Source organism: Panthera tigris, chromosome B3 (genome assembly GCF_018350195.1).
Source record: "Panthera tigris isolate Pti1 chromosome B3, P.tigris_Pti1_mat1.1, whole genome shotgun sequence".
In the NCBI taxonomy this organism is placed as follows: Eukaryota; Metazoa; Chordata; class Mammalia; order Carnivora; family Felidae; genus Panthera; species Panthera tigris.
This window is the reverse complement of record NC_056665.1, coordinates 19463881-19491756: the sequence shown is the minus strand read 5'-3', so window position 1 is coordinate 19491756 and position 27876 is coordinate 19463881. Positions and strand designations below refer to the sequence as shown.

Below are 27876 nucleotides of genomic sequence, written 5' to 3'. Positions count from 1 at the left end.
GTCTCAAACGGCTCCTGCACTGTTTATTCTATATGTGCTCGTTCCTGCCCACATAACGGCGGGAACAAAGGTGCAGTGTGAATCGGGAAGACGCGGGGAAGGTAGACGGTCAGGTCCGCCTGGCTGGAGGGCAGGGCGTGGGCAGTGGGGTTTATGTGAGGACAGTCTCAACAGATGGAACGAGCGGTTCGTGCAGAGTTTGGGGACCAAGAAGCCCCTTCTTTAAAAATCCCTCCTCAGCTTCACGCCAGCAGTGCATCTAGCAGGATGGGGCCGCCTGGAGGACACGGTCCCGGGGAGAGGACGCCCCGGGGCCAGGGCTGGGCGCCGCCGCCAAGAGTCCGAGCACGGACCGGCGGGGGCGTGGTCGCCGGGCGGATAACGGGCTGCAGGGCGCCGCGGCCCGGGCCCCCGCCGGCGCCGAGCAGGCCCCACGCCCCCTCCGCCCCGGCAGCCCAGCCGCAGACCGCGCGGGCGGGGCGGGCGCCTAGCGCGCGCCGGGAGGGTTTTTTTTTTTTTTTTTTTTTTTTGTTAAACTTTGGCCACGTGAACCGCCCCCCATTCACTTTTGCGCCAATCCGGCGGCGCGGACGGATCCCGAGAGGGGCCAGGCTCCACCGCCGCCGGGGCCGCTTCATAACGCGCCGTGCGTGACGTGAGGGGCTCCTGTTGCAATGGCGAGCTAAGCCGGAGGATGTGCAGCTGCAGCGGCGGCGCCGGCCACGAAGAGGACAGGGGCGGGTGCCACGCGAGCCTAGCCGAGCCAGCCGAGAGACGCGGGCAGGGCGGGACTGGGGTGCGGACTCCGCTGCCACAGCCGTCGCCGTCGCGCTGGCCCCGCGCCCCCGTGCGCCAGCGGGAGGAGCCGCCGCCGCCTCGCGCTCTAGCCGCTGCCGGCGCGCGCCGGGCATGGTCCCCTCTTAAAGGCGCAGGCCGCGGCGGTGGGGGTGGGCGTGCGGAACAAAGCGGCGGCGTCGGGCCTGCGGGCGGCTCGGGGGCCGCGATGGGCGCGGCGGGCCCGCGGCGGCCGCGGCGCTGCCCGGGCCGGGCCTCGCGGCGCTAGGGCGGGCTGGCCTCCGCGGGCGGGGGCGGCGGGCTGAGGGCGCGCGGAGCCTGCGGCGGCGGCGGCGGCGGCCCGGCGGGCGGAGCGGCGCGGGCATGGCCACGCGCGGCCGGCGCGCCTGGCTCAGCGTGCTGCTCGGGCTCGTGTTGGGCTTCGTGCTGGCCTCACGGCTCGTCCTGCCCCGCGCCTCTGAGCTGAAGCGAGCGGGTCCTCGGCGCCGCGCCAGCCTCGAGGGCTGCCGGCCAGGGCAGGCGGCGGCTTCCCAGGCCGGCGGGGCGCGCGGCGATGCGCGCGGGGCGCAGCTCTGGCCGCACGGCCCGGCCTCGGATGGCGGTCCGCGCGACAGGAACTTTCTCTTCGTGGGAGTCATGACTGCCCAGAAATACCTGCAGACCCGCGCCGTGGCCGCCTACAGGTGAGTCCCTGCTCCCCGGGAGCTGCCTCCTGTATCCAGCATCCCGGCGGGCGGCCCTGCCGGTATTCCGTTGGGTTGAGCATTTACCTGCTTCCCAGACCCGAAGCTCCCCGGCAGTGTCGGGCGTTGGAAGCAGAGGTCAGTGGTGGGGCGGAGAACGCAACGCACAAGAGCACGGGCTTTGGGGTCAGGCGGACCAGGGTGGCCCCCGTGGGTGTGGTCCTCAGCCCGAATTTGTGCAAGGCACTTTAGCTTTCCACGTCCAAGTCTTCTGCTAAATGGGTGTGATTGACCATCGCTCTCTCATAAGGTTGTTTGCACCATACCTGTGATAGTAGTGACAGTAACGGTTATCGTTTGATTCTCTGAAATACGCACCTTTGCTTTTGCAGAGCTAGAGCCGAGGTCAGTTAATCTGGTTAGAACCCTTCCATAGCATACTTACAGATTTCCCTGGTGGAGGCTCTCCTGTAAATGAAAAGGGCTGCCCACTGCACTCTTGACCACACCAGTCTGTTGAGTTAATGGAAAGAGAACCTTGGGAAAAGTAGTTCTTAGCCCGTGGTAGATTCGGGGTTAACTAGCTCAGTTTAGGGATGTGTGTGTGCGTGTGTGTGTGTGTGTGTGTGTGTGTGTTATCCAGTATCTGGGTCCTCATTGGCCATATGAGTCATAAAAGTGGCTGGAATCATGTTCAGGATTAACAAAGGGATTAACCAAAGTAATCTTTAGAAGGGCGATGATTTTGGAATGACAGACTTATAGTGGAGTGAATTTGAGGTAGAAGAGGAATGTGGACTCAGTAAAGGGATTTAATGGGGCAGCGTATGTGTGAAGTACAGAAATGCTTACTGTGTGGGTAAGATTTGGGATTCATCCAGCCACAGAACAAACCAATGCAGGGAGGTCCCCTGAGAATGAACTTTTAGAGGAGTCAGTGCTGAGCAAGGCCAAGCTGGTTACTGTTGGTTTTTAATTTGTAACCAATACCTTTGAAACTTTGGCTTTTAAATCTAGTGCTGGTCTAAATGTTCAAGCATTAGATGTGAGGGGAAAACATATATGGATACTTGTTCCTCTAAGGGAGGAAGTACAGGATTGGGAAAGAAGATAAAACAGCAGTTGAGAATGTCAGTGCTTTCAGCACATTGATCCCGCGTTCCTATGTGTTTCCATTAGGATCTTGTTTAAATCCAGAGCCCAGCTTCTGCCAGGAAGGGTCCTGAGTGTCTGAAAAGCTTAGAGGATAGCCACTTAGGACAAATTTAAACTATGGTAGTGATGATTTAGGAACCCGCAGATAAAAATTTTCTCCCGATCTCCCATGAATTACCTGGAATTTTATGCAAATTGTGCTTTTGGACAAGAGAAGTGTCCACATCTGAAATTGAGGATGAGCTGTATAAATTGTTTACAGAATGGTTTTGAAAGTAAGTCCACATGACTGCCATTGGGTGAAGTCACACCTTTGGAGATGATTACCAAAGTAGTTCAAATGCTAGATTGCCCACCAAACAAATACATTTTTCACGGATTCAGAATCAATATATACAAACCAGTAGGGGTCCTGGTACGCCAGAAAATGTAGTGCAAACTTGACCTACCCTTCTTACACTTGGAGAGTCCTTTCCCTAAGCCCATGCTTGACCCTCTTACTTTTGGTCTCCTTTAGCAAATCTCCTACCTCATCTTTTTTGGATGTAGGACTTGTATCTCACTGTTTATTAACTTTCAGACAGTTGAGATAAAGTAGAAATCCAGTTTGTCCTCTGGCGCCAGTTCTTCCTTTTTTGTGACCACTCTGCCTTTCTGGTCAGGGAAACCTTTCCGGGGAAACAGTGTACCTGCTCGGGTATTCTGTCAGCTTTCCTGCAGCTCTTTTCTGTCTTGGATCCTAAGAAGTCCCATTACTTGAAGCTTTGGAGTGGCCTTACCTTTCCGGTTCCGGTCCTCTGCTTCTCAACCTGTCAACCCCCTGTTTAGACTGGCTGCAGGAGATGGCACAAGACGATTTTAGTCTTAAAGAACTTTTGGGGAAGGCCTGAATTGGGGCCGAGGTTACAGTGTGTAACTTATGATTATGGCTTTTGCTGTGCTTTGCAGCCCAGGCTGAAACTCCACACTCGGCTCTTAAAATGGAAATTTCACACACAGTTTGGCATAAAAGTCGGCCTGAATCTTAACAGCACTAGGTAGAACTCTAGTTTGGCAGTGGGTGTACTCAGTTTTACATCTCCCCTAAAAGGCACACTCATTCTTTAACTTAAGAAATACTCTAATGATTTTAGTTTTTTTTTTTTTTTTTTTTTTTTTTTTTTTTTTAATGAAATTCTTGTTTGGCTTATGGCTTGAAGGAGATGCCAGCATTTTTAGTAAGATGGCTGTATGGTGTACTTTTATCCTAGGATATTGAAAATGTCAGAATTTAGGTGTAGGGACTAGTAACTGTCTGAGATCCAGAAAGGAGCTTAAAAAGCCTTTTGGAAAGTCAGTGAGATCTGCCTTTCTGCACTAACGTTAGTGGACTTTAATGATGGAACAGCCCCATCGTTATAGACTTTTATTTTCCCATCCTGCTAAATGGTTGAAGTGGGGAGAGGGGCCACCAAGGGATGTTAGCAGTGCAGTGACAGCTGATGGCAGGCAAGAAACAGATTTTAAAAAGGAGGCAGAACAAAACTCAAAGTGTAGTTGATCAGAGACTGAACAGGACTAACTTCTTCCTTAGGCCCTGAGCAGACACCATAGCTGTTAAGTCAAGGAGTAAAAATATGGTTCGTAAAAATATTCAGTTACAGGGGTGCCTGGGTGGCTCAGTCAGTTAAGTGTCCGACTTCAGCTCAGGTTATGATCTTGTGATGATTTATGAATTCAAGCTCCACATCAGGCTCTGTGCTGCTCGTTCTCTCTCTCAAAAAGAAACATTATTATTATTATTTTTAATATTTAGTTCTAGGGGCGCCTGGGCAGCTCAGTTGGCTAAGCGTCTGACTCATGATTTTGGCCCAGGTCCTGATCCCACAGTTCTTGGGATTGAGCCCTGGGTTGGGCTCTGCACTGGGTGGTGCGGAGCCTGCTTGGGATTCTCTCTCTCTCTGTCTCTCCCTGCCCCTCCCATGCTTGCTTTCTCTCTCTCTCAAAATAAACATTAAAAAAAATTATTCAGTTGCACTTAAGATTCATTCCTTTGTTTAACAAATACATGCATGGCTCCTCTGGGTTCAGACTCTAAGTATTAAGGACACAGTAGTGAAGATGTTTGTTCTCATGGTGCTTTGCTTCTGTTCTAATGGAAGGGAAGACACTGAAAAGAGGGTTAATGATGGGTACTATGGAGAAAACAAAACAAGGTAAGGAAAGGGTGGGGTGGCATCTGGAGAATTTGGTATTTTGGGTGCAGTCTTAACCGTGGTTGTGTGAATATCACTGATGAGCAAGGGAGGAGAGGGAAGAGCTGGTAAGTTATAAGGCAGGAACCAACTTGGAATCAAAGAAGGCCGATAAAAGAAAGCAGATGAGGCCTGATAGTGTCTGGTCTCTTATTCTCAGTGAATTAGAAAGCCTTTGGAGGGTTTAGACAGGAAGGGGAGGTGATTGCATTATGTCCTAAATTGTGAGTTCTGCCCGTTGTGTGGAGCATGGACTGGAGATAAGCAAGGAGATGTTAGGAGGTGGTCAGGGTGGATGTGTGGGTGGCAGGGACTGGTGTAGCAGTGGAGGTGGAAGTGGATGGTTCTGGGATATATGCTGGGGCCAAGGTAAAGTGGTGCTGATGGAATGCTAGTGAGGGGTGAGGCAGAGAGGAATCACAGTGCCTCCTGGGGTCTTGCTTGAGACACAGTGTGAGTGGTTGTATCATTTATTGAGATGGGGAAAATGAGTCAACAGGTCTGGTTTTGCATAAGAAGTTTGAAGAAGGCTTTTAGACACACAGGCAGAAGTATCCTTAGCTTCATAAATGTAATGAATTTACAAAGAAGTTAAGAAAAGGGACACCTGAGTGTCTCAGTCAGTTAAGTGTCCAGTGTCAGTTCAGGCCATGATCTCACAGTCGGTGAGTTCAAGTCCTGCATCGGGCTGTTTGCTGACAGTGTGGAGCCTGTTTGGGATTCTCTGTCTCTACCCCTCTCCCATTCGCTCGCCCGCTCTCTCCCTCTCTCTCCCGCTCTCTCTCCAAATGAACTTAGAATTAAAAAAAATTTTTTTAAAAAGTAAAAAACAAGAAATTAAGAAAAGATTTATATCTGAGGTGGTTACAGTGCTAGAGCTCTGAAGCTGTCTTAAACTAAAATTGCCTAAGGGTTCTGCATAGCTGGGGTTTTACAAATATATAAAGAAATTCATTTTGACTCATATTCTAGAGTATTTGTTTTCTCTGCAATTTCACTTCAGAATGGTACCTTGATTCCTCCGAGTGATTTGTTAGGTCATTTAGTGACTGATCATCAGAACCCTGTGTTCTTTGGGTCTTTTGTTACTAGCTACAGTTCCTATTATTTCCATATTTTATTCTTTGTTCTTAGTTATGGTGTTTGATACACAGAAGTTCATGTAGTTCCGTCTTTACCTTTCTGATTTTAGGGTCCCCCCCCCACACACACCAAGCTCAAGCTCAGAAGGTTATTGCCCTGTAGAGATTGTTAAAAGCAACATTTTTTTGCTGATTCTAGAAGGGGTAGAAATAATCTCAATCTCATTTTTTCCCCCAAATAGTACATTGTCTCAGTACCATCTGTTGAATAATCTCCCATTTCCCTACCAATATGAAATGCCATCGTCATCATACTCAGAATTCCTGGGTATGTTTTTGGACTTCTTATTCTGTTCACTGATCTTTCTCTCTGTTCTTGTGCCAGTACCACCCATTGAAATGATTGGAAGTTGAATAATTTTTTAATATCCGGTAGACAAGTTCTTCTTTGTTCCTCTTCTGTTTCAAGCATTTCTTGGCTACACTTACCTGTTCTTGCTGGGAGAGTTTTGATACCGTTTGGGTTTTCTTTTTAATTAATGGTTTGATAAAAAAAGAAAAAAAAAACATACGTACTTTGCTTTTTAGTCCTTTCTTATGCCCAGAACGTTAAGCTAATCCAACACCTTTCATTTGTCTTGATTCTTACCTCCCCTGGGCTGAAGATGGGGAACTGTTTTGTTCTTTCTTTACTTTCTCAGAGGAAAGAGGTGGATGGTTTCCCTTCTTTGCCCTGGGAGTGATAAAGGGCACCATTAAAGATTAGCATCAGTCTGTAGGGAACTGTGGGAAGAAAGTTTGAGAAACACTAGCTGGAGATATAGGAATCTTGTTGCAAGATGTTGTTATACCAGTTAATGGCCTCTTCCTAATGCTTTCAGTGAAGGCACACTGTTCTTTTACCAACCTTAATGAGCAAACCTCAGGGTTCCTTTCCTTATTCTTGAACCCAGTAAACCGTGCTTATCTCGAGACAGTTTAGAGCAATACTTTCTTTCTCAGATAGAATTCGGTTTGGCAAAAATTTACCGACTGCCTTCTATAATCCGAATAATCAACCTGTAAATGAACTTACGGAGCACAACCCATTTCACATTGTGAATTGCCTGTATAAGATGACCGCTGGAATACGTGATCCTGATGAAGAGTTTAGTTTTCTATGCCATGCTTTCAGAGCTTGATGCCCTCAAATAGTCAGAATGTTCCAAGTAGGGATAGCTGTGGCTGTCGACAGAAGATGATACAAGGTTGTATTTTCACTTCCCCTGTCCATTCATTAAGGTGGTCTTTATTGGAAACGAATTAATAATTCTATCCTTGCAGGGTTTGTCATCCAGGGAAGGAAAGAAATGGAAATACTTCATGATAAGGGCTCACTGGGTGCCTGGGCTCACTGGGGTGGGAACACAGGAGAAAGAGGCCTGTGCTGATTTATGAAGGCGATCAGGAAAGGCCTCACCCACACTCTCCTGCCCCCTTTCCCTCACTTGGTCTTGAAGGATGAATAGGAGTTTTTGAGACAGAGACAACAGATTCCCAGAAATGTGGAATAGCAGGAAGTAGTGAAGGAACGAGATTGTTCATTTTGAGGCTGGGACCTGAAATCTAGCATTTCCTCTAGAATTTTTCAAAGGGATTTAAAGATGTGCTTGAAGATGTATGTAAGGAGTGGAAATTTCAAGTGTCTTTGGTGTCCTGCGTGAGGAACTGTGGACCATAATTGATTTCCCAAGTTTATCTATACTGTGATGTCTCTCTAGCCACAAAAAATCAAGTGGCTCAAATACGTTGACTGAAATGAAGAGAGATTCACAATATACTTAAATTTAAGAGTAGTTTATAAAATTGTATGCCCAGTATGGGTTCCATTTTTGCTTAAAATCAAAATAATCTTATGTTTGTGTAGCGTAGAAAAGAAAGTGTGAAAGCATCTATACACAATGATGCTGAGGATTTTTCATACTCTTCTTGGCCCTCTTCTGTACTTTTGTGTTTTACTATAGTGAGCAATTATTTTGTAATACATCTACAGAACTACAGTTAAAAAAAAAAAAAAGAGGAAGGGGGGAGGAGGAGGGAGGAGGGGGATGAGGGGGAGGAGGGAAGAGCCCTTGGAAGGAAATGAGTGCAGTTTCCAGCGAGTTAGGTTGTAGGTACCTGTAACTTGGGCACAGTAGGCTCCCTGGGGCTGGGGTCAGAGGTCATTCTTTTTTGCAAGTAACAGTTAATCCTGCACTGAAAAGTATTTATTTGGTTACTGTAACTATATTTTCCTCAGTTACTCTAACTTCCCAGTCCCCCCCCCCTTCCATATGTGGATGTCAATATCAGTGTTTCCATCTGCCAGTGTCTTTTTGTGGATGTGGGTGGAATTGGGAGGAATAAAAAACTTAGTTATGATTTATAAATCCTGAAACTGTCCATCTACTTACCTTAATTCAGTGTCCTTTCTGAAGCATTTATAGCGATGGTATTTGTTCTGTAGCTGAGGACCTTGGTTTGTGGATGATTAAAAATATAAGGTGTCCACTGCTCTGATTTGATGCAGTCCTAGGCTTGCAAACCCAAAGCCTGAAGATGAATGGAAATGTAGTTATTAATGCCATTAAAACGATTGCTTTGTAAGTAGAACCCAGGTGTGAAGGCGGCTTTTGTGTTGGGGTTTTCTGTGTTTCCAACCTGCTGTGGGGAAAATGATTGGGCAGGATTTACAGTAGCGAAGGGACCCACACGGAAGGAGGGTTTCGGAAGCTACCATTTGAGTAGAGTCTTCTGACCTTCAGTTAAATCCAGCTTAGACTCTGAAGAGGTGTCCTTAACAGGCAGGTTTCTGCCAGGCAGACACAGTGGAAGTGGCTTAAGTGGTTGTAAGTGTGCTCCCCGTGTCTGTGATGACTCTGTTTTCTCAGCCTTATCAGTGGAGTATGGTCTGCAAAGGAAATGTGGGTGCTAACCTGGAAATAACTGCGCGGGATGAAAAAGCCAGAAGCTGGCCAGCAGAGCCTTTAGAGTCAGACCCCATTTGCATTCTGGCTTCGACTTTCATTAGCCTTGTGACCTTGGGCAAATTACTTACCTGGCCCTGAGCCTCCATCCCCTCATCTGGAATATGTGGGTGGCAATACCTCAACACACCCCATTGAACTATCACAGACTGAGTTACTTTGTTTTGCTTAAAGTGTATTTATTTTGAGAGAGAGAGAGCGCGAGCATGTGTATGCAAGTGGGGGAGGGGCAGAGAGAGCCCAAGCAGGCTCTGCGCTAACAGTGTGGACTTGAACCCATGAACTATGAGATCATGACCCAAGCTGAAGCCGACTTGGACACCTAACCAACTGAGCCACCCAGGTGCCCCCATAGGCTGAGTTTCAAATGCCCTTAGCATGGTACACCGCACTAGGTAACTGCTTGGTTGCTGGGTGGCCGTGGGCTGCTGTTCAGTGGTTCGATACCAGGAAGTGCCTTGATAACAGGAACACTGACTTGTAAGGGGGTGGGCCAAAATAGGTTCGGGGTGGTTTTATTGTTTGCATTAAGCAACACTTTTTGCTGTTGTTGTTTGGGTTTTTTTGCTTAGAATTAAATTTGAAAACGAATTTTGTTCATGCGATTAAGAATTAGTTGCATATTTATACTTTTAAGTGCACAACAGCAAAATACAAACTAAGGTAGCTTTCCAACATTTGAAGCTTTGGAAATGTATCATTAGGTTAGAATTTGCCTTCTGTTATTAACACTCCAAATTTTGATTCTTAGGTTCCAAAGAGGGCGTTTTTTGTGGTCTGTACTGATGAGTATTCCCATTGTTTGCTGTGAGCCTGGGCTCAAAGGGCAGGTTGCTGTTAGCTCTTAATACCTTGGAGCTGCCTCCTGGGCTAGTGGCCAGGCCATTGTGGAGGTGGGAAGCTGTAATCCACCCGCCAACAGCTTTATTGAACGGAAAAAAAAAAGTCTCCTTAATGCTTGCTTTCACCTTTAGTGTGCTTTTTAAGGATTAATGGTAAAGAGTATAATTTGATTTCTTTTAAAAAATATTTTCCCACCATTTGTGATTTCTTTTCTATTTCCCCATGTAATTCTAAAAAGAATTGAGATTGCTCACGTCATAAGGTGTTGCAATAAGACGGTTAAAGACTTTACAAGAGGAAGCCGTGTATCCGGAAGGCAGACAGAGGAAGGGAAACCTATGGCTAAGGGTGCTGGCTGCAGGGCTGGTCCCTCATCCTAGGACAGGGCAGAGGTAATGGACTGAGTAATGCTTGCAGCCTCCTGCCAGAGGGCACTCCTTCAGGGCCAGGAGAGGCCTTGAGCCTTCACTTGGTAGCCTTGGAAGACCTCTGAGTTTTCACTAGGCCTGGTCAAGTTCAAGTGCATGGCTGCTCTGCCTGCTCAAGTGCATGCTGTCCTCCACATATTTTTTGGGAGGGTGAGCTGAGACTACTTGCTGCTTCATCAAGCTTGCGCTTCCTGTGACGATGCTCACCACGTTTGCCCTTCTCTCTCTACCGTGACCCCGCGGAGAAGTTTCTGTCAGGTCTCCCTGTCTGGAATAGTTACTTCACTTAACCCTGAGCAGTGGGACACAGTCCTGTGACCTCTCTTGGTTGCCTGCTGGAAGGCGTGCTGCCGATTTGGGCCACTGTTAGCGGACGTAGAGACCACGTGATGGCAGTTGGTCTCATCACGCGGGCTCCCTTGTTCTAGTTGGCATCTTTTCAGAGGACTCCCCTTGGTTGAGTGTTTCCTGTGGGCACAGCGCTGAGCAGGCAGCCCCTCCCAGGCAGGGTTTTGCCTTCCCTGGTATAGGTACCACTTTCCTGCCTTGCTCCCACGACCCTACTTTTATTTTTCTTCAGCCTCGTTTTCTCGCTTCTGTTATTGTACTGTATGCCTTTTGGTTAGGTTAGCTGAAATCTTTTCTGTATTGCAAGAATAGAAATACATACATTCAATTCCTATTATCTATCAGTTCTACGAGGGGAAAAACTATATTCTCCCTTCCTTCCGTGACTCCAGGTTCTGAGATGATTTGATCGTGCGTCCTTTCAAATGTATCACTGTAACTGTCTGACAATGTATCTATCTATTTATTTATTTATTTATTTTTATTTTTAAAATTTACATCCAAATTAGTTAGCATATAGTGCAACAATGATTTCAGGAGTAGGTTCCTTAATGCCCCTTACCCATTTAGCCCATCCCCCCTCCCCACAACCCCTCCAGTAACCTTCTGTTTGTTCTCCATATTTAAGAGTCTCTTATGTTTTTAAATGTATTTAATCGTGATTTTGGGGAAATCACAGAAGAGCTCCTCTTTTTATAAGAATTACTATAGCTATTCAAATTCAGAAAATGTGCAGGAAAAGTATTCAGTCTTACTGAGTTTTTGTCCACTGGATAGAATAGAAAAATGTTTATTATAAAAGTAGAATTTTCTGTTGTCCTATCTTTTCATTTCTTTGGATGCTTTTTAGCTTAAAGCTTTTCTCCAGATTAAAAATTTTTTTTCCCAGTTCTAAATACACCTTTCTGTTGCAGAAAATTTAGAAATGTAGAAAACATGAAGAAAATTAAATGCCTTCTGATCCTCCAACCACAAATAACCATAGTAAGCACTTTGGGGCAAAGTTGTAACATATTTTATTTTTGTATATGTACTTTTGTTCCCTTAATAATCCACATCACAAGTATATACTCTTGCCTGCTTTTTGCCCATGGATTACGAATGTGTACTTAGGACAGGAGTCCTGCTATAGATGCAGTTTTATACAGAAATGTATTTTATGTAGTTTTTCTTAAAATGGTAACTGAATGGGAAGGGGGACTATATGAAGTCTTAAGTCAGCAAAGGCATCCCTTAGCGAAGCTAATTATCGTCTAGCTGCATTACTTAACTGTGATTTAACTTGGTGGAGGGATAGCGTTTAGAAGCCCTGAGGAAGGGCTCATAGCTTTCTTGGCTCTCTCAGATTTCAGTTGTCTTATCTGTGCCTTTAGCTAGAGTTGGTTATCGGTCCACTGAAACTTGAGCTAGCTGGCGAGGGCCTCTGCAAACGTTCTGTGGTTTCAATCAAGTGAGAGCTCTTTGCTCCCGGTAACAAACGTGTCAGTGGCAAGGTTGACGTTTGCTTATGAAAATTAAGGAACTGGACCTGGTTCTCTCACGGAAGGAGGGCCAGCCTGCTGCTTGAGCAGTGTGCTTCCTTCACTTCTTAGCCATTATTACAGGCCCCCCTCCCCCCGCCCCGTTCCCCCAGGATGGTGAATCATGATCTCTGTTCCAGAAGCCTTTAACTGGATGGAGCTCTTGAAGCCAAAGGCACCCTAAGTGAAAACGGTCATCATTTCTTAAGATTGGAGGATTTACAGAAATTCGTTCTGAGAGATTTCCCTCAAACTGCCAGTCATTTAGAACAGAAAAGGGCAGCTTGAGGTTTTTCCCTGGGTTACCTAAAAAGGAAAAGATAATAATTGGGTGGAGTTGCCATAAAACTGCAGAGAGGCTTTAAAGGATGGTTTGAGGTTAGATTGTCTGTTTTTAAAATTAATTGGCTTCTCTTCTTAGACAAATTACACCATTTCAAGTCACAGCGCGGGCATTAATCGCCTGGGTGCCGGTTGTACCGTCGGCACTTTCTCTGCCTGCTCTGTCCGCGGGGGCGCGGGCGCTGTGGGCCCGGACCGGGAGGGGTTTCCATCCTCAGTCTCCTACAAAGGATTCCAGCATTCAGAAGTGAAAACACTTTTAAAGTTGAAGTCTCCTTAGACTTATACCCTGATGTTGTCTGAGATTGACAGCAAAACGGAATTCTAATAGCTGGCTTGAGTGTCAGGTTTTCAGCCAGCAACGTGAGAAGCAGCATTTTCCACAGCGCCTCCGCGCTGGCGTGTGATCCTGTGACGGGCTGTCCCGGGTCCAGCCCACGCTCCCTTGTGTCCTTCATTTTCTCTTTCACCGTCTTATTTGCAAACTGCCGTCTTCCCCAGTAAATCACCCTTCTGTTATGCTTACTGCGTGCCAGGCCGACATCTGAGCACTTGAGATAGAAGGGTCCATCTGACCCTCACAACAGCCCTATTAAGGTAGGTGCCATTATTATCCCAGCCCCCAGCTTGCAGATAAGGAAAGGGAAGCACAGAGTGGCTCACCCAAAGTGGGGCCAGGACGGTCACCCCACAAGCCTGATTCCAGAGCCTGTCCTCCTAACTGTGACACGCGTGTTGTGTCTTGAGTAGGTTATTCTTTTGAAGGCGGACGTTGTCTTACTCATCCCATGTCTCAATATCATGGTGCTTTAATATCTTAACGGCTTCTGAGCTCACCCAACCCCTGTACTTTAGTACTTACCGGTTTGAACTTGGTCTGTTTTATTAATCACATTTTAGTTCAGAAGCAGTTGGGTAGAAGCTGAAGTTAGGTTGATTTTATTCACTATCCATGTGTAATCAGTTATGAGATAATGCAGACTCTTTAGCTTTAAACTACATTTCAGAGGGACCATGGATGGTAGTATATTTGAACTCCAGCAGGCCTGTGAATTTTACCTCTTAATTGTTTTCTGGTTGGGTCTGATTAAGTCCGGTTCTTCATGTAGGAATGGCAGGAAATGGTAGAGTGTTATGGAAAGTGATTAGAAACTCACTTGGAGGTGTCTCAGAGACAGAAATGGTTTCTGCTCTTTTCTGCATGGAGGTGTGCTCACACTTGCGCGCGCACACACACACACACACACACACACACACACAGCACTTTAAGTCACTTTTTTTAATGCAAGTGAGCAGGATTTATTGACTTGTTATGTGCCAACCACTGAAATTATTTACTTTTTCAAATAATTGATATGACTCCCAAACAAAAATCATTTCTCTTAGAGGAAGGAATCAGAGGCTCCTTGACCTGGATGGCGGTCCTCTTAGTACATCTTCATTGTCACCCACCTCCTGGGGCTGGGAAGTCATCTCCCCTCTAGATTACCACGTCAGAAGGGTGTCTTTCAGTTATTATACATTCTGTGTAGACTGTGGTTCATTCTCATGCTTAGAATTTTTTTTTTAATGTTTATTTATTTTTGGGGGGAGGGAGGGAGGGAGAATGAACGGGGGAAGGGCAGACAGGGAGACACAGAATCCGAAGCAGACTCCAAGCTCTGAGCTGTCAGCATAGAGCCCGATGCAGGGCTCGAACCTGCAAACCATGAGATCATGACCTGGGCCAAAGCTGGACGCCCAGCTGACTGAGCCACCCAGGTGCCCCCAGTTCATTCTCATTTTTAAATAGACTTATCTCTTTATGGAAAGGGTTGGTTTCTCCTTAAATTAGTTGCTCCATTCCTGCCATGTTTACTTTTCATCCATTCTTTTGGGAGCTTATCCTTTGTGAAAATGGGAGTACAGCATCTGTAGTCCCATCAGGTACCATATATGCTGAGTTTTGTAAATGGCATAAGACTCCATAGGTCCATTTTAAATCCACAGGCATTAAGGGAAAAACATTACTACGACTGTCTTACATCATTCTAAGATGCACATTTCCCCCCACATTTTAACATCGCTGAAACAGGATGCGTTTTACAGTTGCTGGCATCATGTGATTATGATTGGCACTGTTTTTTCCTTGTTATTGGCACAAAAAACAATGGTTTGTCTTACAGTCGACTTCCTAGCTTTGACGAAAAACGATATGTATTTAATCCTTGGATTTTTTTGAGAAGCATGTTTGACAAGTTCATCGAATTCCTCTTCTGCTTGAATGAGAGAAATTTGAAGTCATTTTGTATTCCTTATATTTGGGTTAGGAGAAGAATTAAAAGCCAGTAATTGGTTTTTTAAGTAATTCATTGTAGATCATTTAAAAATTACAAAAATAATACTGTACTTTAGAAATTTAGTTTTGCAGATGAAAACGTTCTGGAGATGCATGGTGGTGATGTTGAAGAACAATATGAATATGTTCAATGCCACTGAACAGTAGTACTTAAAAAATGGTTAAAATGGTAAATTTCAAGTTACATATATTTTAGCACAGTTAACCCGCCCCCCCCAATAATATCCTGCTTATAAAAACTTTCCTTCATTTGAAGATACACAGAATAAAAAGAGAAAGCTCTTTATCTTAGTCCCTCCCCACTCCCCTACTTCTGTACCTCTCCTCTGGGGGTTGGTATATGTCTTTTACAAGAATTTCTCTCCCTAAGACCTTTCATGTAAGATGTGTGGTTTTCATTGACCCTTCAAGTTCACTTTTCACTATAATACATATGATTGTAATGGATAAGCAAAATAAAAATATATTGGAGAGAATATCACCTGGGAACAGACCTTTTTTGATCTGCTTCATTTATGTACTGTTCATTGACTGCTTCATTTATGTTCTGCGATGTTTTTCCTAGAAGTAGTCTGTATAAATGCATATTTGTAGCTGGACTGCTTCAGCTCTTACTACATTAAATGAGGAAGGCATAAGGAAAGTTGGAACACGATGGCCTTAAATCAGTTGTGCAGGTGCAGGATTCTTTGTTTCCTTTTCGTTCATTTCTAATCTCTCCTCTGACAATGGGACGTGCAGTTACCCTTGGCACCCCCCGTCCAGGCTGCTGTGGCAGTTCCCGCCCAGTGGCCCCAACCCTCTCCTCCACCCCTGAAGACCGTGGAATACTCAGCGTTCACCCGTTTCTGTGCCATCCCTTTCCTCTGCTGCATCCTGGGTCTGTATCTCATCCTTCACATTCACCCTGTCTCCAGGAAGCATTCTCTGCACTGTGTGTCTAGTTTGTGATCTTTCTGTGTGTTTGCTCTTGAAGGCTGTGCGCCTTTCAGAGCACTTGTTTTAATTCATAATAGTATGTACATTTGTGTGTGACTCCTTTGATAAACGTCTGTCTCTCCTGATGACTGCTCTATAAGTTGGCATCTGTGTTTTGTTCGCCCTGCATCCCCTGGCTTAGCACATACTTGGCATTGATATGCATCCAAAGAAACTTTGCTGAATGAAGAATTTGATTTTTAATTGTCTTCTGGAGTGGAGGAGTTTATAGGTAGGGGGTTGATAGTATCAGAAAATTAACCTGGGTGTTGAAACCTTGGTGCCCCGGCAATTTGGTTTTCAGCCACAGCTTAAAACTTAGTTATCCCGGAAATATTTTAACACTTCATTAATCTTTTTTTGGTGAGATTCTTTTGAAAATGAACTTGGGCCTTGCAATACCCCATAGCTTGGACTTCTGGTAAGGGGAAGCAAGCAGATCAGGTAGCTTTTTATCATTCCTTCTGAACACACAGTGCTTCAACATGAGTAGATCTGTGGATTTCTGGAAATGAGAAGCTTGAAATAAACTGTTCTCTCACTGATGCTTATTTTAATTCCAGAACATGGTCCAAGACAATTCCTGGGAAAGTCGAATTCTTCTCTAGTGAGGGTTCAGACACCTCGATACCAATTCCGATAGTGCCACTACGGGGCGTGGACGACTCCTACCCACCCAGAAGAAGTCTTTCATGATGCTCAAGTACATGCATGACCACTACCTGGACAAGTATGAATGGTTTATGAGAGCAGATGATGACGTGTATATCAAAGGAGACCGTCTGGAGAATTTTCTGAGGAGTTTGAATAGCAGTGAGCCCCTCTTTCTCGGGCAGACAGGACTGGGCACCACGGAAGAGATGGGGAAACTGGCCCTGGAACCCGGTGAGAACTTCTGCATGGGGGGGCCCGGTGTGATCATGAGCCGGGAGGTTCTCCGGAGAATGGTGCCGCACATTGGAAAGTGTCTCCGGGAAATGTACACGACTCACGAGGACGTGGAGGTGGGAAGATGTGTCCGGAGGTTTGCGGGGGTGCAGTGTGTCTGGTCTTATGAGGTAAGAACAGAAGAAAAAAAACCGGTTAATTTCATCATCAGTTATGAGCCAATTGCAGGAAACTAGTGATGATACCTTCTCTAAGGCTTGAAGTTGGTATTAAGTTATTACACATTCTTACCTTAGTTTTTTAAATTTGAATTCCCTTTTAGTATCTTTCAGCCTTCATTTGCAGGACATACCTTCTATACTTTTGTCCTCATGCCTTAGTTAATAAATCATGGCATTTGGAGCCCAAAGAAATGATACGTTTCACTGTAGGTCACAGTGATATTTTCACAGTTATCTGGAAAATTCATCTAATCTGAGTATTGCTGAATCTGTAGATGTGATTACAGTTGTATCAACTTTCGCTGTCCCTGTTCTCCCAAAGGCCTGACTTCTCTCATGTCGCTTGTTGACCCACACAGTATTGAAACTTAACATGTTTAGAATTGATAAAATGAGTAATGATATTTTAAAAAAAGCCATTAGCATTTGGTTTTGCATTTACTTTAAACCTTGACATTTTAGACCTTTATTTGTAGTCTGTAAGTTTGCAGTAAGGTTGTTCCTTTGAGGATAGTGGGTAGGCAATCTCTGACTTATCTGGACACACAAATGCAATTTTTTGTAGGAAGTCTACTTGTAGATGTTTTCTCTTTAAATGCTCTCGAGAACATGAGTTAGCTTTTGACTTTTCTGTTTTTATTGGCAGATGTGCACCTCTTGCTTGCAGTTACAGGATCTGATATTAGTCAGAATGGAAAAAATTATTTAGGTTGTAGTTGTGTTTAAATTGATAAACACTACTGATAGTTGTGATGAACAGAGGGAATTTCTAGACCTCTGCCCAAGAAAAAGAAACCTACTTTCTGATGTGAACTGTTAGCTTTTGTTATGAGTTAATTTTCTCAAGGGCTTGAGTGAAGAAATTGTATTCCTGCCAGTACTTGCCTTCTGCCCCAAGACTTGCTTTTAAAGGTTTCCTAATAACTGTTTCTTTCATTTGAACTGTTAGGGAAGTGGACATTTTCAAGAATACCGGAAGTAGTTTTCATGTTGTTTCTAATTATAAAAGGTACATCCAGATGTCATTTGAGCGAAACCTCTGATCTCTGTGTGTGTGTGTCCCCCCCCCCCCCCCCCCGCCCCCGACCTCCTCACTGGATCTAGGGGGCATTTCTGTTGCATTGGATTTTTGCAGCAAGGAAACTATTTGGGGATGTCATGCAGTTTTAAGAATACAGCTGGCAGTGTTTCTGCATTTCCTCCCATCCTTAATATAGTAGTTATAACCTTAACATGCTTCATTATAGTTAAAACATGTAGTGCCTTGTGTATTTTGGAATGTTTTACCCTCTCTCTCCCTGATCTCTGAGAAGCTAGCCGTCCTGCTGAATTGTAGACAATAGGCGTACCTTTGAGAGTGAATTTTTAACAATCTGTGTCTTAGTGTTGTGGCGCTGTTATATCTTACATCCTGCTAGATAGATGTCGCTGGGGCCAGCGTCTTGTTTATCCAGAACTCTCAGCTAGCGTTAGTGCCAGGATGTTGTTAGAAAGTATTGTCCTAGGGCTGCAGGGGCTGGGAGGTAGTTTTAGGGCTGTCCTCTCGTAATCGCCAAAGTTCTCTAAGGTCTGAAGCTGGGTGCTGAGGATCCTCCTTTCTGGACACTGGAGGCCACCTCTTTGCCTGGAGGCACCTGGTGAATGATTTTATTAGTTAAAGGGATCTGGTGGAGAGGAGGCTCCCTCCCTGGCCAGTTCCCTGTCCCTAGGATCTCTGGGGGGTGTGGAGGACATGTGGGCAGCCAGGGGACAGTTAGCTCTGGGTGGTGTCGCTGCTGCTCTCCATGTGTTTACAGGCCTGATGACGACAGAGCTTTTCCTGGGTGCTGCCAGTTTGCGAGCTCCTTTTGCAGGGGCCTGTCCTCTCCCCAAAAGTGACTCGTCCTTTCCCTTTAAATGTGGCTTTACTTCACATGCAAATCGTGAGTTTTGAGTGTAGTTTAATTTCTCATTCTTCTCCTGTATGGCTTGTGCTTTTTTGTGTAAGAAATTTTCCCTTCCTGGAGGGATGGGAATTGTCTCCCGTATGTTTTTCTGTAAATTTAAAGTTTTGCCTTTCATGTGTAGTCCTTCATCATTGTCATTTCTACGAATTAGATCTATTGGGACATGTACCATTTTATTAGACCTTTGATTTCTGTTTTCTTTTTTGGTAGGGCTTTAAGTGCTCTTAACCTACATCGTTAGCTAGGATTTATCATTGTGTTTGCCACTCAAGCAAGATTAATCCCTCATGTGGATGAGAACTTTTATTAAACTTCCTGTAAATCTAGTTTCTCCATTAAGGTTCACATTATGAGAAATTACTGAGGTGGAGTCTTATGTTAAAGACAATTATGTTAAGCTTTAGGTCTTGGAAGGTACTTATTTAGCTCTTATAAATCTAGCCAGAAGGTGTAATTTTTACTTTTTTTTTTTTTTTTTGCAAATTGAAATAGTGCCTTGGCATTAAAATGCCTCATGAGAGGCAACTGTCATAATCAAAATCCAGATTCATTTCTAAGCTTGTTTTGATTCTTATTGGTAGTAATTTATTAATACATGGTTTTAAAAGACTTTATTTGGAAGTAATTTTAATTTCACAGAAAAAAAAACAACAGAAAGCACATCCACACACCCTGGACTCAAATTAACCTGTTAACATTTTACCCTGTTCGCATGATCATTTGCCACTGCTGCTGAGTCTCCCCCTGTCCCCGCATACAGGGCCATAGACCTGTCCCTCATTTAAGAGTAACTTAACATTGTGGCCCTTTACTTTAACTAACATCAATTGTATTTTGACTAAGAGTGGGGAAATGCTCTCATATGACCATAGTATAGCCTAAGTTCAGTTCAACACGGAGACTTCAACCTGCCGTTTATATTCCGATTTTACCTGTTGATGCAGCAAAGTCCTGGGTAACAGTTCTCCCTTCTCCATCACAGAAGCACCCTCAGGTCAGGTGTTGGATTTGACGGTCATGCCTCTGTAGGTAGCCTCCTTCTGTCTGGACTGTTTGCACAGCCTCCATCTGCATCTTTTGTGACTTTGTCATTTTTGATAAGTGGCTTTAAAGACTTTCATTTTCATAATTTAAAAATGTAATTGCAATGCAGTAAACCATAAGGTGGTTTTTAGTAATGCTCCTCAGTGCTTACTGAACCCTCCCAGCCCAGAGTGAGAATGTGGGACTGGAGGCCGTTACTACTGATGGAGAAGCAGAGCAGGCAGACCTGAGCCCCCTTGTCACACGGGCTCGGCATGACATCTCAGTCATAGGAGGTTGCTTTTGAGAAACATTGCTGAACAATTTGAAACAATTTTTTAGGCAAATAAATGAAATGTACTGGCCTTTTAATAAGGGAACAAAAAGACAGTTGACCTAAGTAACCTTTTCATTTTATGTTTGACTTTTTATTGAGGTATATTATACACAGATCATAATTAAGTGTAGAGCTCAGTGGACTTTCACAAAGAGAACACAGCTGGGTAACCAGCAACCAGATCTTGCTTTTCTTATTTTAACTCAACATTTGACTTAGTCATAAAGGTGTTTTGCATAGAAAATAGTCATTACTAGGCATAGGTGGATTTGGCAACTTTAAAAAGTTTATTGGGGGTGCCTGGGTGGCTCAGTCGGTTAAACGTCTGACTTCGGCTCAGGTCATGATCACACAGTTCATGAGTTTGAGCCTTGCATCGGGGCTGCTGACAGCTCAGAGCCTGGAGCCTGCTTTGAATTCTGTGTCTCCCTCTCTGTCTGCCCCTTCCCTGCTCACACTCTGTCTTTCTTTTTCTCAAAAATAAATAAACATTAAAAAAAATTATTGGGGGGACCTGGGTGGCTTAGTCGGGTTGAGTGTCAACTCTTGATTTCGGCTCATGTCATGATCCCAGGGTTGTAGGATCGAGCCCCACGTCAAGCCCTGCACTGAGTGGAACCTGCTTGAGACTGTCTCTCTCTCTCTCCCTCTCTCCCTTCCCTTTCCCCTTCCCCTCCCTGCCTCCCTTACCCACTCTCTCTCCCCCTCTAAAATAGAATTCGTCACATGCTTTAAAATTCAGAAGTTCAGTGGGTTCATTGGGATAAGTTTTCCCATCTCCATCTCTACCTCCTGGGTTCCCTTCAGGGCCAGCCAATGTGGTGTACCCGTAAAGGCGTACCGTATGCATAGGTAATCCGTGAAGTGTGTGTATCCTCCTTATTACGTGGATGGTAGCATGTTTTACATACTGCCTGGATCTTGCTGGCTTTCACTTACGTGTCTTGGAAGATTTTCTAGTTGGTACATGAGGAGCTTCATCTTTTTTATGGACATTCAGTCTCTTTCTAGTTCTTTTCAGCAGTGTTTCTAATTAGTCCTTTAACCCAGGGTTTTTTTGTTGTTGTGTGTTTGTTTCTGAGAGAGAGAGAGCACACGTGTGCAAGTGGGGGGAGAGGGGCAGAGAGAGAGAGAGAGAGAGAGAGAGAGAGAGAGAGAGAGAGTCTTAAGCATCGATGCTGTGCTCAATCCCATGATCCCACGACCCTGGGATCAAGACCTGAGCCGAAGTCAAGAGTTGGATGCTCAACTGACTGCCACTCAGGTGCCCCTCAGCAGTGTTTCTAATTAGTCCCTTAACTCAGTGTTTCCCAGCCTTTTTCACATGGTGATGCACACATTGAGGTGCTCCTGCTACCCCAACCTCTAACCACTGCACCCCCTGCCCCAGACCCAAAGGGGTTGTTATCTTGGCACACCTAGAAGTTGTTTGGGACACACCAGTATATTAGGACACACCCGTATGACCCTCTGAGTTAACCAGTTTTTGTTAAGGGAGCATTAATGAGCCCAGCACTGCTCTCTGAGCGGGTAGGGAACTACAAAAAGGAGAATGAAACATGAATGGCCTTTTTTTCCCCTCAAGGGCTTTAAGTCTGGTTAAGGAGACAAAAACATGTTCATGAAGTAGTTTAGAAAAATGTGAGAGCGTAAAACCCTGTGATAGTGATTTTAAGTATAAAACAGTACAGGGAAGGGTAAGATTGATGATGTTCTTTTTATGGGAAGGCATATCCTCAAAGGAAATTGGAATTTAGAGCAAAATATGTAAAAAGAGAAGTCTTCCTTTTGTTAGTCTGACTGGCTTATAAAGGAATGTTGAACATCTTTATATCAGAAGGCTGGGAATTTTTTTTCCTTAATAATGGAAGAAGTAATGTTTCTTAACCACTGGTTGTCATGAAACTGATTTGCATTATACTGGTGCCTTCCTGGGCCTTTAGGCTGCCCGTTAACCTTGCCTGCCTAAGAACTAGGCTGGCTCCTAGGTGGCTAGAATAAGATGCTCCAAATACTGATCACTAATGCTTCCTGATTCTTCAAGGCAGAGCCCCTTGTGGTTTTATACTGAGCCTTATTCTTTTGTTCTGCAAGTTCGATGGTTCCATCTCCAAACTTCTAATAGATTATAAGGGCAAATTAGCATCTACAACAGTGGGGGGGGGGGTTACTATACAAAGACACTATCAGCAGTGAGTGGGAAGGATATGAAGAAGTGAAACGCAAGAGGAAATGAGACTGAACAGCACAGCAGTCTAAGACCCACCATTGTGTTATTGATTTTTAATTTCATTCCGTATGGTTGGAGAACATACTTTGTATTATTTCAGTTCTTTTAAATTTATTGAGACTTTTTAACGGCCTAACATATGGTTTACCCTGGAGAATGTTTTGTATGTGCTGGAGAAGAATGTGTATTCTGGGGGTGCCTGGGTGGCTCAGTCGGTTGAGCGTCCAACTTCGGCTCAGGTCATGATTTCATGGTCTGAGTTCAAGCCCCACATCAGGCTCTGTGCTGACAGCTCAGAGCCTGGAGTCTGCTTTGGATTCTCTGTCTCCCTCTCTCTCTGCCCTTCCCTTGCTCATGCTCTGTCTCTGTCAAAAATAAATAAATATTAAAAAAATAAAAAAAATGTATATTCTGCTATTGAGTATTCTGTGGGTATCTCTTAGGTCTAGTTGATTTGTATGTTGATTAAGTCTTTTTCCTTGTATGTTTAGTTATTCTATGCATTATTGAAAGTGGGATATTGAAGTCTCCAATATTGTTGAATTGTGTATTTCTCTCTTCTGTTGTGTCGGTTTTTGCTTCATGTATTTTGGGGCTCTGTTGTTAAGTGCATATATGCAATTATGGGTGGACGAGCCCTTTTATCATTATAAAATTCATTCTTTGTCTTTAGTGACAAATTTTGTCTTAAAGTCTGTTTTGTCTGATAGTATAATCATTCCAGCACTCTTTTGGTTACCAGTGCATGCTATATCTTTTTCCAGCCTTTCACTTTTAGCCTTTTTTTTTCAATGTTTATTTATTTTTGAGAGAGAGAGAGAGAGAAAGAGCGCACGTGTACGCGCACGAGTGGGGGAGGGGCAGAAAGAGGGAGACACAGATCAGAAGTGGGCTCTGGGCTAACAGCAGCGGCCTGATGCAGGGCTCGAACTCCCAACTGTGAGATCATGACCTGAGTGGACGTCAGACACTCAACTGACTAAGCCACCCAGGCACCCCTGGTCTGTTTGTCTTTGAATCTAAAATGTTTCTCTTGTAGAGAGCATGTAATTGGACCAGTTTTTAATTGGAGTGTTTAATCCATTTACATTTAATGTCATTACTGATAGGGTAGGATTTATGTCTGTCATTTTGCTCTTGGTTTCCTAGGTCATGTCGGTTTTGTTTCTTTGTTCCTACAGTGCTGCCTTATTTTGTGTTAGATAGTTTTTATACATTTTCACTCTCTTGTCATTTCTTTTACTTTATTTTTTCTGAGTTATTTTTTTAGAAGCTACCCTAAGTGTTAACAGTTAACATCTTAACTGATAATAACATAGTTTGGGTTAACACCAACTTTGCAACTAGTATACACAATCTTTGCTTTGATATAAAGCTTTATTTCTCCCTGTTCCCTCCTGCTATTATTGTCACACAAATTAACATCTTTTTCCATGATATGCCTATCAACACAGATTTATAATTACTGCTTAATGCAGTTGTTTTTTAAATCAGATTAGAGAAAAAAGTGTTACAACCTATTTATACCGTCTTTTATATTTACCTATGTAGTTACCTTTTTTGGGCTCTTTATTCACGTGTATTTGAGTTAATGTTTAGTGTGCTTTCATTTCAGTCTGAAAGGCCTCCTTTAATATTTCTCATAGGGTAGGTTTGTTAGTGACAGATTCTTCCAGTTTTTGTTTATCTGGGAATGCCCTAATTTCTTCCTCACTTTTGAAGGACAGTTTTGTTGGTAGAGAATTCTTGGTTGACAGTCTTTCTTTCAGCAATTTGAATGGAGGCTTTCTGGCATCCGTGGTTTCTTTGGATGAGAAACCAGTTGTTAATCTTACCGAGGATCCCTCCAATGCGATGAGTCTCTTTCTTCTCTTGCTGCTTTTGAGGCTCTGGCTTTCGGTAGTTTGATTATGACGAGTCTAGGTGTGGCTCTCTGAGTTTATTATACTTGGAGTTCCTTGAGCTTCTTGGGCATGTAGATTGTTTTTCATCACATTTGGTAAGTTTTCAGCCATTATTTCTTCAAACATTTTTGCCCTTCTCTCTTTCTCGCTCCTCTCCTTCTGCCGCTGCCCTATGCATATGCTTGGGCTCTTTCTTTTCCTTTTTTCTTTCAATTCCTCAGACTGGATAATCTCAATTGGCCTGTCTTCAAGTTTACTGATCCTTTCTTTTGTCTGTTCAGATTGGTTGTGGATTTTTTGTTTTGGTTATTATGACTTTCAATTCCAGAATTTCTGTTTGCCTCTTTTCTTTATAATTTCCACCTCTTTATTGGCTGCTTCCTTCCTGCCCTACCTACCCCCCTCCCCACATTAATGGGCCGTACCTTCTTGTTTCTTTGAATGTCTCATAATTTCTTGTAGACAACAGAACATTTAAAATAATACAGCAACCCTGAAAATCAGATTCTGCACATTCCCCAGGGGTTGATGATGTTACTTTTGTTTTAGTGACTTTGGAAAATTTTGTAAAGTCTGTAGTGTGTGTGTGTGTGTGTGTAGCCACTTAAATCTCTGCTTGGTTTGCTTAGCGGTTAGCTAATGAATGGACGAAGATTTCCTTAGATGCCTGGAACTAAGTCTCCCAGTCTTTGCTTAGGGGCTCTGTGTACTCATTGGTGCTTGCCTTTAATACTCACCATGCAGTTTTCAGCTCTTCCTTAGCCTCACCTCCTGCCTGTACACAGCCTTACGGTCAACCAGAGATGAGAGCTTAGGGCCTTCTCAGGTCTTCCCTGGGCATGTGCACAGCTTGATGCATGTTCATGGCCTTCTAGGTTCCCAGATATATATATAAAAGCTTTTCAAAGTGCCGTATGGACATGTCATACCCCTGCTTTTCTTTTTAAGCTGTTTGGTTAGCCTGTGTTTTGCCCATACTGTTAGCCACATCCTCAGGCAGCATGATATTCAACAATTACCTGTGATTATTTTTAACAAATACTTCTTCCCCTCCCCACCAAGAGACTTTTTGCAATAGGAGGGCTCTGAGTCAGGTTAAATAAAGACAGCCTTACAAGTAGGGTCTTCTAGGAAACCACCAGGCAGGTCAGATAATGACAGTTCTCTGGGAATGGGGCTTTGAAGGAGCTCCAGCCCTGCCTGCTCTGTCTCCTTCCAGTGGCTGCCAGTTTGCTGGTTTTCGGCATGGTTGTGGATGTTGGTTTTCAAGGTTACCACCACATTGCTGGGGAATAGGGAATGGGAACGGACAGTTAACATGCCACAAAATTCACTCTTCTTACCAAAATTTCACTGTTTTTCTTGCATAAATGCTTCCTGGGTTACTCTAAGCCTTTGGTTAATATCCAGAGTCTTGAATAGGTGCCGGAAACTATTTTGGCCCATGTTCTCTTTGCTTTTATGGAGGAGAGAATTTTTGGAGGTCTTTACTCCACTATTTTCATTTGGTATCACCTAAGACCATCAATTATGGAGCCTTAGCTTCACAGCTTAAATTTTGCTTTCTCCAATTAGATAAATCACTCTGAATATCCTCTTATCCTCTGCATAAGAGGTCAGGGAATTGTGCCCTAAAAATTAGAAAGATTTTCAGCGAGTCAGTTACAATATTCACACATACTTACTTTTCAAATAAATTGTGAACGTCTGCTATGATTCTAGTTGGGGACACAGCAGTGCAGGGAGCAGAGGTCTTGCTCTCTCCTGTTCTTGTGGGGCTGGGCTGGGGTGCAAAGAGACAGTAGAGTAATGTATGAGGTGTTTAACACATCACAAAGGGACCAATGTTTTTGGTGTGGGGTGAGCAAGAGGAGAGAGGTGTAAGCTGAGGCCAAGTGGCACAAAGGTTGAGGGGAGCAGGGGAGTGAGTGGTGAGGACATGCTTTAGGACACAGTGGGCTGGAATCTCCCAGTTCATTTGGCATTCTTCACTAGCAGTGTCATCCTGGGCAGCGAGTAGCCTAACTTCTCTGGACTGTTAGCTCCTTAAAAGATGGCATAAGACATTGCCTACCTTGTAGGATTGTCTCAAGCATTGAGATGCTGCATATTATCGTAGCTCATGCTTGGCACAGAGTGAGTGCTTATGAAATACCCAAGTATCTGGAAAACTAAGCCCTTCAGAACTCATTCCCTGAGGACTTTGCATAGGTTTTGACCTGCATAAACAAGTACTTGGATATGACTTGTAGGAACACTGTGGTGTTAGAATCCTTGGTTTTTGCTGTTAAAATTTAGAGAAGACTGTTCTGACAGAACACATCAGAGTTGACCTAAAATGGAGAAGTTAGTTGCTTTGGACCTGTAATTATTTTACTGTCAAAACCTTCTGTAAGTATACAAACATCTCTGAAATGGTGTCCCCATTTGTTATATCAGAGTCTTGTGCTTGTGAGGGAGGGGGTGTGGTCTCAAGGCAAAGTGCTTTGTTCAAGTTTGGTAGGAGTGTGTTAAAGATGTTTGAGACTTTACATGTTCATCATCTTTCTTATTATAAGGTCATCACTAGACATACCTAATTTAGGTTGAGTTGACAGAAAAGGGCTCCTTAGCAACATTATCAGGAAGTGAGATCAGAATATCATTTTCCTTATCTTAAGCTAATAGCTGAAGAGTATTTTCTGTGTAGATGAAAAGATTGAGATTACATGTGCCATCAACTGAATTCCTATAATAAACTGACAGTTTATTTGAAGTGTTAGATGAGACATTTTCAGGTAATACGAGTGAAATGAGCTCTGAGAACTTATTTTCACTATGTGAAAAGGGACTAATCTTTATGAAAAAAAAATACCTCACTGCCTAATTATAATAAACCAACAATAAACCAGGGAAAAATAGTGTGAGCTGCACAGTAAAGTGTGGAGGGCTGTGGGACTACTGGCGCAGGGTGGAATGGTTTGGGAGGGTAGCGTTGAGGAGGCTTGCATTGTGTGGGTCACTCCTTTCTCTAATCGATTTCTGGACTGTTTTCCACTGTCAGGATGGTATCCATTCATAGTTGTAAGAGATCTCGGGATGGCAACAGCAAAGCTTTATAAAGTTTGTAATTCCAGTATTTAATCATCCTTTCTGACCTGAACTGGTAAGACTATCTGGCACCTGAAAAATAACAAGTGAGGGAACAAAGGCAGGAATGAACTTCATGGTAGCAGTGTTGTGTGGGTCAGAAAGAGACCTTTGGAGGTAAAGCTTTGTAAGGTGTAACGGTGTGTTGTAAGTCAGTTTTCCAAGCCTTTTTCAGTGGGAAAATTGTGTGTGTGTGTGTGTGCGCGCGCGTGTACTTCAAGTATTAGCATTGTCCATAGGTCTTACACTAAGTTGCTCTTTCTCAAAGGGAAGCTATTTAAAAGAGAATCACTTGAGGTGTTTGTTACAGAGCAAATTTCCAGACCCAACCCAGAACCAGACTCTTGGTAGGTGGAGTCCAATGATCGGCACTATTTATAGGCTTCTCTGATCATTCTACTTGCTCATGTGTAAGAACCCTAGATGCCGTTAATACTCTTACAACAT

The 27876-nt window shown here is 44.0% G+C and overlaps 1 protein-coding gene and 2 long non-coding RNA genes across 5 annotated transcripts in view; 1 reads left to right on the top strand and 2 right to left on the bottom strand.

The window, feature by feature from the left end:
- The first annotated feature begins 1135 nt into the window (after positions 1–1135).
- The window catches only part of CHSY1 (chondroitin sulfate synthase 1), a 69954-nt gene continuing 43213 nt past the window's right edge, over positions 1136–27876 (top strand). Inside the window, 3 exon segments of the mRNA XM_015543693.2 lie at positions 1136–1478; positions 16315–16427; positions 16430–16809. Of these exon segments, the coding sequence (XP_015399179.2) occupies positions 1159–1478; positions 16315–16427; positions 16430–16809 (813 nt within the window). The 5' untranslated portion in view covers positions 1136–1158.
- Positions 1443–26072, bottom strand: LOC122239404. 2 transcript variants are annotated; one of them, XR_006218458.1, is made up of 5 exons: positions 25986–26072; positions 25416–25585; positions 8382–8520; positions 6599–7173; positions 1443–1804 (listed from the first exon to the last, which is right to left on the bottom strand). It is a non-coding gene; the product is annotated as an uncharacterized LOC122239404 (long non-coding RNA). The 2 variants fall into 2 exon arrangements; XR_006218457.1 differs by lacking the exon at positions 1443–1804 and having other exon boundaries at positions 5879–7173.
- Positions 16475–20016, bottom strand: LOC122239405. Of its 2 annotated transcripts, none has more exons than XR_006218460.1 (2): positions 18210–20016; positions 16475–17536 (listed from the first exon to the last, which is right to left on the bottom strand). It is a non-coding gene; the product is annotated as an uncharacterized LOC122239405 (long non-coding RNA). The 2 variants fall into 2 exon arrangements; XR_006218459.1 differs by having other exon boundaries at positions 16475–16801.